This window comes from Azolla caroliniana, unplaced genomic scaffold (genome assembly GCF_043228905.1).
Source record: "Azolla caroliniana isolate FFs.n. ecotype wild unplaced genomic scaffold, voAzoCaro1.0.p SCAF_15, whole genome shotgun sequence".
NCBI classification, from domain to species: domain Eukaryota; kingdom Viridiplantae; phylum Streptophyta; class Polypodiopsida; order Salviniales; family Salviniaceae; genus Azolla; species Azolla caroliniana.
Genome location: NW_028230450.1, coordinates 6,050,166 through 6,063,254, shown reverse-complemented (window position 1 = coordinate 6,063,254; position 13,089 = coordinate 6,050,166). Strand labels below are relative to the sequence as shown.

Sequence of the window (13,089 nt, the reverse complement as noted above, 5' to 3'; positions counted from 1 at the left end):
GGGCATGTAGGGACCCTTTCCTATTTTTGATGTTTTTAGAGAATGTCCCTCTATCTTACTAGAGGGGGTTAAATGGTTGTAATGATGGTTCTTACATATAGGTAATATATAACTAGAGAGAGAGAGAGAGAGAGAGAGAGAGAGAGAGAAGCCTTTTTGCATGGTAATTTAGACATAGAGTTGTACATGAAACGACCAAAAGGATATGCCATTCCTGGAAAAGAACATTTGGTATGCAAGTTGAAAAGGACCTTACATGGGTTGAAACAAGCCCCAGACAATGGTATAAGAAGTTTGATGCATTTATGTTCAAACATGGGTTTAAAAGAAGCCATGCAAACCATTGTTTATACACTAAAAAGAATGAAGATGGCAACCCAATTATTCTCATACTGAATGTGGATGATATGCTTCTAGCAGGGAAGAAAAGGAGCACAATAGTTGAACTCTACATTCTCAATGAAAGACCATGGGTAAGCTAAACATATTCTTGGTATGCGAATAAAAAGGGATAGATAGTAGTATACTTTGCATTTATCCCAAGAAAAGTACATTGAAAAGTGTCGGACAGATTTAATGTGGCTGATGCTAAGCCTCTCGTAGTGCCTTTGCAGCCACATGTTAGGCTTTCGAAGGATGTGACTATCCCAAAGGTGATGCAACGAATTACATGAAGAACGTTCCATATGCATTAACTTGTGGTTCACTTATGTATGTTATGGTTGCCACTTGGCCAGACATTGCTCATGCAATCGGAGTTGTTAGCAAGTTCATGGTTAATCCTATTGGAGCTCATTGGGAGGCAATCAAATTTATATTTGAAAGGGACCAAATGTAAATGCCTCTGTTGTGGAAATGGTCCATTAGAGTTAAAAAGGATTTTGTGATTTAGACATGGTAGGTGATGTGGATACACGTATGTCCACAAGTGGCTCGTATATACCCTTGTAGGTGGAGCTATTTCATGGTGCTCTAGACGGCTAAATATATTTCAGCCACAGAGGCTTCTAAAGAAGCCATTTGATTAAGCCACTTGTATAGTGAGTTTGGGATGCATGAAAATGCACCTATTCTTGGGTGTGATAGCTAGAATGTCATATGTTTGGCAAAGAATGCAATGTTTCATGCTCACACAAAGCATATTGATGTGAGATACCACTTTATCAAAGGAGTGATAGAGGTGGCCAATTCACTTTGATCAAGTTCAAACTTCACAAAATCCCGCATATGCTCTCACAAAGTGTCTATCCAAGGCACAACATCAACTATGTATAGAGATGGTGGGAGTTACTTAGCATAAAGTTGCGTCCTTGGTCCTATAAGTGGGAGGTTGTTAGGGATAAATGCCCAAGGACTTCTTTTTTTGTATATTTTGATCCTTTCATGTGAAAGCTCCCTTCGAGAGCTTTCTAAACACATCTTTATTATATTTTTGGCCCCAATTTAGGGCTTATTGCCATTTACATTATCTTTATAACTTTTAGTCATTTGCCATGTCTAAATATGCCCAAATGACCTAAAAGTTACTTATCAATAAGAATTGGTCCCAAATATCGTATATGAGATAGGGACTTTTAGCAACTAGGGCTTCCTCTCCATTTTCTACACAATCTTCTCTACTTTCTCTCTCCTCGGACAACAACCATCTCCCTTGGTGTTTTGGATCTAAACACACCATCATTGTCTCTTTCAACAAAGAGAAAGAAAGAGGGCTCAATTGGCAAGTTTGCATAGTGGAGATCAAATGGTTATGGGTTTAACCCCAACATTCCACAGTGGCATCTAATCAATTAAGAGAATAGAGAAATGACATAATTGGGTTTCGAACCCAAGCCCTAGAGTTAGTAGTTTAACAACTTACCATTAGGATAAAGTAATTACAATAAAAAACACACAGCCTAACCTCTAATTACAGTATTCTTTCTGTTGAATCCAAATAATGGAACATTTCCTAACAACATTGGATATATAAAAGGGACATATCCTCTGGTATTAAATGTTAATTTCGAAATGATGACTAGGGATGATATTGCCTTTTTTTTCATTCAGCGCAAAATGGGGATGGTTCTCATGTTCTTAGGTTGGAAAATTTCAAGTCCATACCCAATCCATTATCCAATAGTTCATTTGGTAGGGTGATTGTTACCATCAAAACTAATTTGCTGATGGTGGATGGTTAGTTGTATTTTCCGATCAGATTTACTCTTCATTGTTTTATAGCGGATTGAAATCATTCCAAAATTTCCACTCGTTTAGCATTATACATGATCTTCCACAGCTGTGTCATCAGCTGGTTGAGCTGAGGCATGAATTTAAGCAGCTCCTTAGTTGGAATAGATGCACAGTTATGCTATAATGCTCTATTAGCGTCTTCAGATATCCTATCTTTTACTTTGGTTGGAATTCCTGTGGTTCTAGTTGTATTCAACTACTTGCTGCTCTGAAGCACAATGTGTTCCCCTGTGCTGGCTTCCCTTCACATTTTTCTTGTTTAATTAAAAGTACATCCACACAATGAAGTGCTTATTTGTGGATCTATTGTTGTTCAATCGATTCTTGATTTTCGAGTTTCAGTACCACAACAGTGGGTTCTAAACCTGATCAGGATTATTATGGATTATTTATTATTCTTTTCTTGGAGTTCCAAACACGAACAGTGTCAGTGGAAATAAAGGTTGAAAAATGAAAATAACATCACAAAAGTGTAGAAAGCAATTTCTTTTTAATTGGTAGAACACTACAAAAGTACAGCACTCCAAAGCAAGCCCCTACATTTTTTACCTTAAATCTCAACTAATCATCTGTTTAAATCCCATGAATTGATGTCTCAATCATATGTATCATCACATGCTTGAAACTTCAATCACATGTACATTTCTTTCGATCAATATGTACTACGATTGTAACCACACTCTATCCCTCAGCCTTTGAGGACCAGCTCCAAAGAATTCATCCACTTTCTCACCACCTCTATAAAATCGGAATGTGGGTGTATAGCGAACATCATCAGTTTCTCCTGGACATTCATCGATGTCCGTATAGATGAAACATGAATTTGGATAGTCATTACTCAGATTGCAGAAAGTGGGTAATATTTGCTTGCATGCATGGCACCTGCATATAACTCAATTCTTACATATACACACAAAAAAGAAAAGAAAAAACTGATTATTGATAAATAAAAATTAGATCCTTTCAAGGCATTAAAGACAAATCTGCCCAATCACCTGGACATAGTACTAAGACAGTGGTTGCACTCCTTTGGTTGGTCTCTCTTCATTATGCACAAACCTTTCCTAGCTTTGGAAGGGGTTCATATCAGTCTTTACTCAAGAGGAAAATCTTTCCTCGGATTCAAATGCTGACATTGGAAAATAGCCTCCAGCTCAGATTTTTCTGCTTCAAAACTGGCACCACCTCTGGAAGGAGCTCCGATAATTAAATCTCACTTCTTGGTAGCTCTCCTACCTCATTAGGGTCCTAATCACATGCCCTAGACCCTAGTGTCAGTTGAAATACTGAAGATGCTGTTTGAGTCCAGATCTAATGCTTACGCAAAATTTAAAAATATTAATCAAGGATAAGGTGAGAAAGAGGGGCTAGATCTGCCTGACCCCCAAGCAACAGTGAGAGACAGACCCACGTGCCCATTGGTGTCCCATACCACCATGGACAGCTGCGGGTCATGCCTTAGAAGCCAAGGGGACTCACAAGATTGTCGACAAGAGCCTAACCACACAGGCAGCACCTCAAGGTAGAATCACTTCCACCCTAAGGATGTCGCTAGCCTCCTCATATATTCCCAAGTCCTAGGTCATTTGGTTGTTCACACTTGACTACTTCATGTGAAGTGATCACGTGGTAGGACACTCATTGGCTTTCTCTCATCGTAGAATTGAATATCTTCCATTCTCTCCCTCTTTCTCATGTGAGTCTCATTTCCAGCTTCATCGCAAGCTTGATAGTACCAAAATCACCTTTATCGGTCCTGAGCTTAGTGGTAATGCTGCTGCCTAAAAGTGTAGGCTTCATAATACAAAAAAGCTACCCAATCACAGATAACATTGTTTTGATTTAGAACACAATTTCTATACCCTTGTCTCAAACCAGCCTGGCGTAAACCTTACTAACTCTCTCTATCCAAACATTTTCATCATGAGGTGATTATTTTTGTCATGCTAGAATTTAGTACCATACTTCTGGTAGTGACAATTGGCTTATGGCATATTTACTAAGAGAGAGTGAGAACCTGGTCAAGTTGCGATGCCAGCGAGAGGGCAAGGAATTCCTTGACTCTGAGGTTTTCTCGAGTCTAAGTTTTCCTTGACTCTGAGGTTTCCTCGAGTCTAACCTTTTGTTGACTTTGACATTTCCTCAAGTCAAAGGCTTTCCTTGGCTTGAGTCTGAGGTTTCCTTGACTTGAGTCTAGGGAAAATGTACTGAGGATAGATGGCCATTATCCAAGGTCACATTTGCACACCATGCCAAATGAAGGTGAGACTTGTCATCATACCGATCTCTGAGCTGTGCTGTCTCAATATACAGAAACAGACAAACATCTGCCCCCAGAATGCTTCACATATGAGGGCATATTCTGATGAAGTTCTACTACCTTTCAATAACTCCTAACAAGAACAGAAAACAATCACTGGTAACATGAAACATGATCTCTGCTAGTCTACTCGACCATAGAATCAGAATATACAGAAACAGACAAACATCTGCCCCCAGAATGCTTCACATATGAGGGCATATTCTGATGAAGTTCTACTACCTTTCAATAACTCCTAACAAGAACAGAAAACAATCACTGGTAACATGAAACATGATCTCTGCTAGTCTACTCGACCATAGAATCAAACTCAAGGAAGGTCCACAATCGTAAAAAGCATGGTTTTTTTATTTTGTCTTTTAACTTTTCTGATCATATTTTTACCATTTAAAATCCTCAGCATAGAAACCGCAAGGGAGAGTGATGCGAGTCCCTGGACATTGTTGATATGCCATCAGCATCATCATCATCCTCTCTCTCTCTCTCTCTCTCTCTCTCTCTCTCTCTCTCTCTCTCTCTCTCTCTGTGACTCTCTCTCTCTCCAACACAAACATGTTGAGAAAGGGGAAAATTAGCTTACCATTTAGCTCCATAAGTGACAATTGCCTGCACAAAGCGGGCAAAACAAAACGATTAAGGCGTCTTTCAAAGAAAGTCTGTTTACAATGACACAGATAGATAGATTGAGAGAGAGAGAGAGAGAGAGGGAAAACTTGCCGTTTGTTTAGCTTCACTAGCTTGGTGAAGAATCTCTTTGAGATGCTGATCGTTCTGAGCACTTCGGAGGTTTCCATGGAAATTGACAGGCAAGGGGACACCTGTAACACCCTCCAACCCTTTCTTCACCTCTTCTGCTTCTTCTCCTCCTCCTCCTGACACTACGCTCATCTCTGTCTCTGTTTCTCTTCTCGCTACTCTGTTCTTCAAAAGGGAAGATCAAAGTGGAAGTGTTTTTATTTTTTTTAAACTTGGACATGAATTAAACTTAGGATTGAATTATATGAAGAAAAGCTTCTTCATTTCATCCTTATGGTCTTCTTACCATTACTTCTTAGAGAAAGTGCGTCGGTAACGGTTTGGTTTAGCCTTAACCCGTTTTGGCCTTATCCAAGCCAAACCGATTAAGCCTAAACCTTTTTGGGCTTCTCAAACCTGAGCCAAACCAAACCAATCCCTAAACCAGTTTATGAACAAGTTTGTGACAAAACTACAATACTATTACAACTAATATACACTTAAGGTTACGGTGACCCTAGTGCTCAATTGTGACTCGTGAGATATACCAATTCAAACCTCCTTTCAACCTATGTAAATGTTGTAATCAAGACCCTCAAATACAAACCCATTACTCACACTCTAATTGGACCACAAACTCTAATATCTAAGGTAGTTAAGTTAACTATAATCTTCATGATGGGCAAGGTAAAGCTCAGACTTTGAATTGAAAACCTAGTGAAAGGGTGACAAATTCATCTCATTTAACATACCAAAGTCAAAGAAGCTTTCTCTCTTGCTCTTTATTTGTCTAGGGGGGTTCCCACAAATTCTAATATTGTCAATTGGAGTGAGATGGGCGTGTTTGGACATGGAATATCTAGAATAAGTTTCTGCATCATTACTGTTGCAAGTAGAGGATTTCTTAAAGAGCACACTAGGTTATTGGCTCAATAGTTTACACAATAGCACCAAAGTCATAAAAATGACAGAACCCATGGAACTCACAATAGGGGTGGGCTTGGAATGAGGTCATGGATCATATTCTTGTATCATGGCCGTGTCTCCCATAGAACATTACAAACTTACATGCATAGCTACACACATACATAACAAAACATAACACAAATGAAAGAGGACCATGCTTCTTTGAAGTTTCTTATCTCCCTTAAATGGCATGATTATGAAAGAAGGTTCACCTTCTTTCTTAGACTCAATAGTCAATTCTTGGAATTTCTTTTCCAAAGCCATATTGGCTCCCACGTTTTGGCCAATTGATTCAAGTTAGTAGTGAGCAATTGCTCAATAGTGATCACAGCCTATGTGCGAGATGTGGATTGGAGTTGAGAGGTCTCGGTCAGAGATATCGCTCCAACAGTGTTTAAAACTTGTTCCATGATGCAAGTTGTGTGTATGCAATATAAATAAGGAGGTTCAGAAAATACGCAAGAAAAATGAATGGTTGAAAATTTGATTGGAAGAACTTTATCCAAGAAAGCATCTCACGTCTTTACCCCTCTAGACATATGAGATGTGATTCGAGATCCAAGAACTATGGTAACACTATGGTGTTTTAAAAATTGTAAAGAATAGGTGATGTTGTGCAGCAAAAGTGAGCTCTGTGTGTGTGTACGTAAGACAATGAGAGAGAGAGAGAGAGAGAGCTTAAAGCAAGAAGCTATATTAGACAAGAGAATGAATTACATCCAACAATAACTAAGTTACAAACGGTTGGTTTAAATACCAACTAACCTAGGGCAAATCCCCTTACTACTATTTACAAAACTAGCCTAGTGTGAAAGCCACTTCAATAGGGAAGTTGGGTTTGATTCTCAACAAAAACCATGGGGGAATGTTGGAGTCTGAGATCCTCAATGCGGAAACATTAACAACACCTTGCTAAGAAGATCACAAAGTTAACACGTTAAAGCAAGATCAAAGAGATAGAGTGAGAGAAAGAGAGACACACAATATGTAACTATATTATTCAAAACTCAAAGTTATAATAAATGGAGGCAACAACCTTATGAGCTAGGTTACAAAGCCAATTATATACTAACTAAGCTAGGGCAACTGCCCTTTGACATATTTACAGAATTGTCCTAAACCTAGTTTGTCCAAGGGACAGTGTGAATACGACCATTAGAAACCCGTATTTGACAGGGAAAATATAGCTAAGATGTCTTTCTCGGATCTCTATCTTGAATAATCATGGCGGTTCCCCGAGGCTCAACCATGGTTCTAGCGTCAACATAATTTCCTAGGTAGCCTTATATTAAATTGCCAACCAGGCATGGATTGATATGGTCGAGAAAGTGTATTACATGAAGAAAAAAGTGCACTCGCAAGTAGTATTCTAGTCTTGCGAGTAACAAGCAAATGTTATGAAAAAAAGGATAAAAATAAGTCACGAAGTATAAGAGTCAAGAAGTGACGAAAACAAGGTTAAAAAAAACCATGGCTTGCCTACTAAAACAAATGCCACAAATAAATGGATGGTGCGGGGTATGCACATATTATCCATCCCAATATGGTGATTGTAATTTGCACAATTGTGACATAAGTCACAAATTGATACAAGTGGTGGCGGTGTTGTGAAAAAAAGATGTAGTGCTCAATAGGGGAACTCTTGTGTTTTTAATCGAGTTCTAAGGCTCGATTACATGAGTTAAACCTAGATGACACGTTGAAAAAATGGTTCAAAAAAGCAGCATGACGCCCATTCAATATGAAAAAATAGTGTACACGGAAGTGTTACATCATAGGTAAATGCACGTAAATACTGTAAACATGAAAAGTAAGGGTAAAAAAGAGAGTGAAATGTGGGTGGGTAGATGACAATGAAAAGAAAATTAGTTAAGAAAGTGGGAAGATAACTAGTGTAATTATAAAATAATTAGAATAATAATCAAATAGGTGTATGAAAAATTAAGCATACCCTAAGGTAAGAAACCCTAGGGTAGTCGACATGCACCTCATCAAGACCACAACATCCCATAGAATTAGCCAAGAGATGGCTCAATAGAGAGTAGAATGGCATAGGTAGTCGACTACTACATCCCATAGAATAGCTAAAAGATGGCTGAATAGAGGGAAGAGTGGCATACACAATATCCTATGCAAAAGGGCCATGAGGAGAGTGTGTGTGATTAGTGCAAACACGCTCGACCAGATGCACAAGTATAATTATTATTGTAAGAGATGGCTTAATAAAGGGGACAATGAGATATACAACGCAATATGCAAAAGGGCCATGAGTTGAGCATGTGCAATTACTACAAACATGCTCGACCCGATGCACAATACAAATTAAAATTGCATAATTGGTAGCAAAGAAGAAATATAAAAAAAGAAAACGTAATATAATTTTGTTGAGAGTCGAACTCAACTTCCCATAGAGATAGGTTGCACACTAGCTCATGGACATACCATGCTAGTTTTGTAAATAGTTGAAAGGACATTTGCCCTAACCTAGTTGGTACACTTAAACCAACCTTTTTGTAACTTAGTTAACTGTTGGATGTAATATACAACTTCTTGATATAATTCTCTCTCTTGTCTCACGTGCACATACACACACACACACAGTCCTTTCGTTGTACAGAATCACCCTTGTTTCTTTACATGGTGTCAGAGCATGTGGTAGCTTGATCCAAGCCCATCTCCTTCATGTGTGTCGTACTCAAGCTAGCAGAGAACCAACTGATTGTTGCAATAACGATTTTTGCATTGCTTGCATCAAGAGTAGAAGAAGTTTGACAATGAACACCTAGATGGGAAGCGCTCTTCCTACCGAGAAGCTCAATAGAACAAAGTTCGCATCTTGGGAGTACAAGATGCATCAGTATCTTGTTGGACAAGGTTACTGGAGCTACATCGAGGGAGCTCACGAAACGCAACCCAGCCCAACCCGACACACGCTGACCACCTAGCGTGGGAGTAGGCCGCGAGCCGTGTGTTATACTACCTTGTGTCATGCGTTCATGACCACATGCTAGGCTATATTCAAGATTCGAAAACACCAAAAGAAGCTTGGGGAAATCTCAAGAAGATTTTTGCGGCCAATACGACTGCAGAAAGCTCCAACTTCGACAGGAGCTAAACAACATGCAACAGAGGGACATGTCGATCACCGGCTATACCTTGAAGATCAAGGAGTTGTGCGATGCCATCGGTTCGATTAATGTCGTAATCCACGATGACGAAATGATGCAAATATGCCTCGGCGGCTGGGCACCTCAATTCGGCACGATCAAATCAGGCATTCTTGTGAGGGAGAACCCTCCTTCCTTTTTCGACCTTTAATCGATTCTGTTGATCGAAGAAAATCATGTTCGGCAAAGGAACAATGCGTGTGATGGTAAAATGCTCTACTCACAGTCGGATGATAGAAGAGGATTCGGCTGTGGAAACAGAGGTCGGCTTGGACGAGGCCGACACACTCAAGAGCGTAACTTCCATCAATGGCAAGGGGACAGAAATAGTCCCAGAGAGTTCGTTAGAAGGGGGAGCCACCTCGCCGGACCGAACAGTCGTAACAACCCGATCGAATGCGGGTACTGTAGAAAACACGGCCACTATGAAGAGGAGTGCCGAAAAAAGGTACAAGACTTGGCTTCGACTAGCCGACAACGCACGAACTACTCTTCAAATTTCGACTACGACGATCGTGATGGGATGTTCGTAATGAGGCATGAAGCACATTCAATGACGGCACAGGCCTTGACTAGCCCCTTCTTCAGATAGCATATGGTTTGTCGACTCGGGAGCATCCAATCACATGACGTCCCATGAAGATTGATTCCGAGAATTACGAAAGCCAGATCGACCCGGGTATGTTGAAATCGGAGATGATACGACTCACCCAATTCAGCATGTCGAAAATGTTCCATTTGGAAATGACAGCAAACAAACCTACCTTAAGAACGTGTTGCATGTCCCAACCATCACGAAAAACCTGATCTCGGTCGGCAAGATCGTCGAACAAGGTATGGAAGTACGATTCAATAATGAAGGGTGCTTCATCAAAAAGGACAATCAAATCATAGCGCATGGTCGCCGAAAAGGCCAAATGTTCATCCTCGAATCAGAAGAGGTAAAATCAGCTATGTTCGCAAAAGGTCTTAAAGTCGAAACCGACTTGAAGCTGTGGCACAAGAGAATCAGCCACATCAATCTTCAAAAGCTCTAGAACATACAGTCAAAAGGAGTCGTAATCGGATTCCCGACATTTACTAAGAAGGAGATTACGGGCATATGCAAGGCATGCCAGTTCAGAAAACAACATTGACATCCATTCCCGAAAGAGAGGAATGTGAGCAAAGGGATCTTGGATGTAGTACATTAAGATGTGTGGGGGCCAGCTCCGACAACAACATTCGGTGATTGTCGATATTATGTCACGTTCATCGACAACTTCTCTAGGCATACATGGCTCTATCCGATGAAACAGAAGAGCGAAGTGTTCGGCCACTTCCAAAGGTTCAAAAACGAAATCAAAAAAGCCACAGGTCAACACGTACGATGCCTTTGATCGGATGGAGGCAAAGAATACTTCTCGGACGAGTTTACGGCATATCTCCAAAAGGAAGGAATACGACAAGAATTTTCGTGTCGTCATACACCTCAGCAAAATGGTGTAGCCGAACGAAAGAATCAACACATCGTAGAGGTTGCACGGGCAATGATGAATGAGAAGAACTTGCTGAAATCATACTGGGTAGAAGTGGTGAACACGGCCGTATATCTTATGAACAGGTGTACAACCTCTGGGGTACACAACGTAACCCCTCACGAGAGGTTTTTTGGAAAGAAGCGGGATTTATCACATGTTCGGATTTTCGGCTCAATCGCCTACGTGCATATTCCCGACGAAACACGACAAAAGCTTGACCTGAAGTCGGAGAAATGTATCCTCGTAGGGTACTCACTCGAACAGAAGGGGTACAAATGCTACAACCCATCTACCCGAAAAGCTCAAGTAAGTCGAGATGTCATCTTCGATGAGTCTGCATCCTGGTACGCACCAGAAACAGCTTTGACTCTGACCCTGCTCAACCCGGAATCCGCCGAAATGGAGATAGAAGACGAAGATTGGCTCAGAAAGCCCGATTACGACACAACTTAGTGGACCACGGGAGCCCCCCCAGTGGCCAAAGCACATGTCGGCCAAGTCCAAAACTTGAAAAGGGAAGGCCAAGATGTCCAAATATGAAGATCCAATCGACAACGCGACAACTCACTCCCTTGACAGTGAGTTCGAAGGCCTGGACATCCCGATCTTCCAAACGAATGGAGCGACGAAAGCATTCGTCTCTGCAAACGAGAAGCTACGCCGATCCACTCGTGAAAAGAACCCCGTAAGCCAATTCGGCTACAATGAGTACATGGCATACCATTACACTTTTATGATGAAGATAGTGACTGCACGGGAGCCGGAAACGCTTTCCGAAGCCATGAAGGACCCACGATGGGTCGACGCGATGAACGAAGAAATGCAGGCCTTGTGCAAAAACGAGACATGGGATCTTGTTCCCCATTCACGTCACAGGAAAGCGATTGGTTGCAGATCGATCTATAAGGTCAAATACAATGCCGATGGCACCGTAAATCGCTTCAAAGCACGACTCGTCGCCAAAGGATATGCACAAATGCACGGAGTCGATTACGAGGAGACCTTTGCCCCGGTGGCAAAGATGACGACTGTGCGGACCATAATTGTACTAGCAGCTGCAAAAGGGTGGCATCTCCACCAAATGGACAAAAAGAACGCCTTCCTACAAGGTGAATTAGAAGAGGAGGTGTACATGATACAACCGCGTGGCTTCGAATCATGTACTCAGCCGAAAGCCGTGTGCCGACTCAAGAAGCCAATCTACAGCCTCAACTAAGCACCATGTTCTTGGCATTCAAAGATCACTCAGTATCTTCACCAAATCGGCTTTTGAATGTCGAAATCGGACAACTCCCTATACATCCGAAACGAACCCAATTGTCATTATCCTTTACGTGGATGATCTAGTAATCGGAGGAAAGAATCTAGCCAGGATCATTAAGGTCAAATCCCTCCTATCCGGGAGATTCGAAATGAAAGACCTGCATGACCTCCATTATTTTCTTGGCATCGATGTAATTCGAACACCAATCGGGATATGACCTCTCAACGGCACTACATTGTCAACTTACTCTACAAGTTCGGAATGAATGAGTGCAAACCCGCGGCTACCCCTCTCGACCAAAATCTCAAGCTCGATGTTGACTCGGGCACAACCGAGTGCGATCCGACTCAATATCGACAACTGATCGGCAACCTAATTTATCTAACCATCACACAACCCGATCTCAGCTATTCAGTTGGCCTACTTAGCCAATTCATGCAAAACCTACGAAATGATCATCTCGATTGCGCTAAGAGGCTACTTCGGTATGTCAGTACGACGATGGATTATGGCATCGAGCATAAGTCAGATATGCTTATTCGACTCGAAGGGTACACATACGAAGACTGGGCCGGTTATAAGGCCGATAGATTATCCACTTCCGGATTCATCTTCTCACTTGTCAATGGAGTGATCTCCTAGAGCAGCAAGAAACAACTGACAGTCGCACTGTCGAGCACAAAGGCCGAATACAGAGGTGCGATAGTCGCCGCCTGCGAAGCTGTCTGGCTCAAATGCATCTTGAAGGACTTGGGCATGCCCATCACGAATCCAATTCGCCTCTTCTGCGACAACATGAGCAACAAATACCTCGCTTGGAACCCCGTATTCCACCCGCAGACTAAACACATCGAAGTGCACTACCACTTCATTCGTGAGCGTGTT

The 13,089-nt window shown here is 41.3% G+C and overlaps 1 protein-coding gene across 1 annotated transcript; it reads right to left on the bottom strand.

Moving 5' to 3' along the window:
• Positions 1-2,703: 2,703 nt before the first annotated feature.
• On the bottom strand, positions 2,704-5,477 carry LOC147854488 (thioredoxin-like 3-3). The gene is made up of 3 exons (XM_087331719.1): positions 5,270-5,477; positions 5,133-5,158; positions 2,704-3,114 (listed from the first exon to the last, which is right to left on the bottom strand). The coding sequence occupies exons 1-3, from the start codon at positions 5,438-5,440 to the stop codon at positions 2,895-2,897; spliced, it is 417 nt and encodes a 138-aa protein (XP_087187845.1). The 5' UTR covers positions 5,441-5,477; the 3' UTR covers positions 2,704-2,894.
• Positions 5,478-13,089: the final 7,612 nt, after the last annotated feature.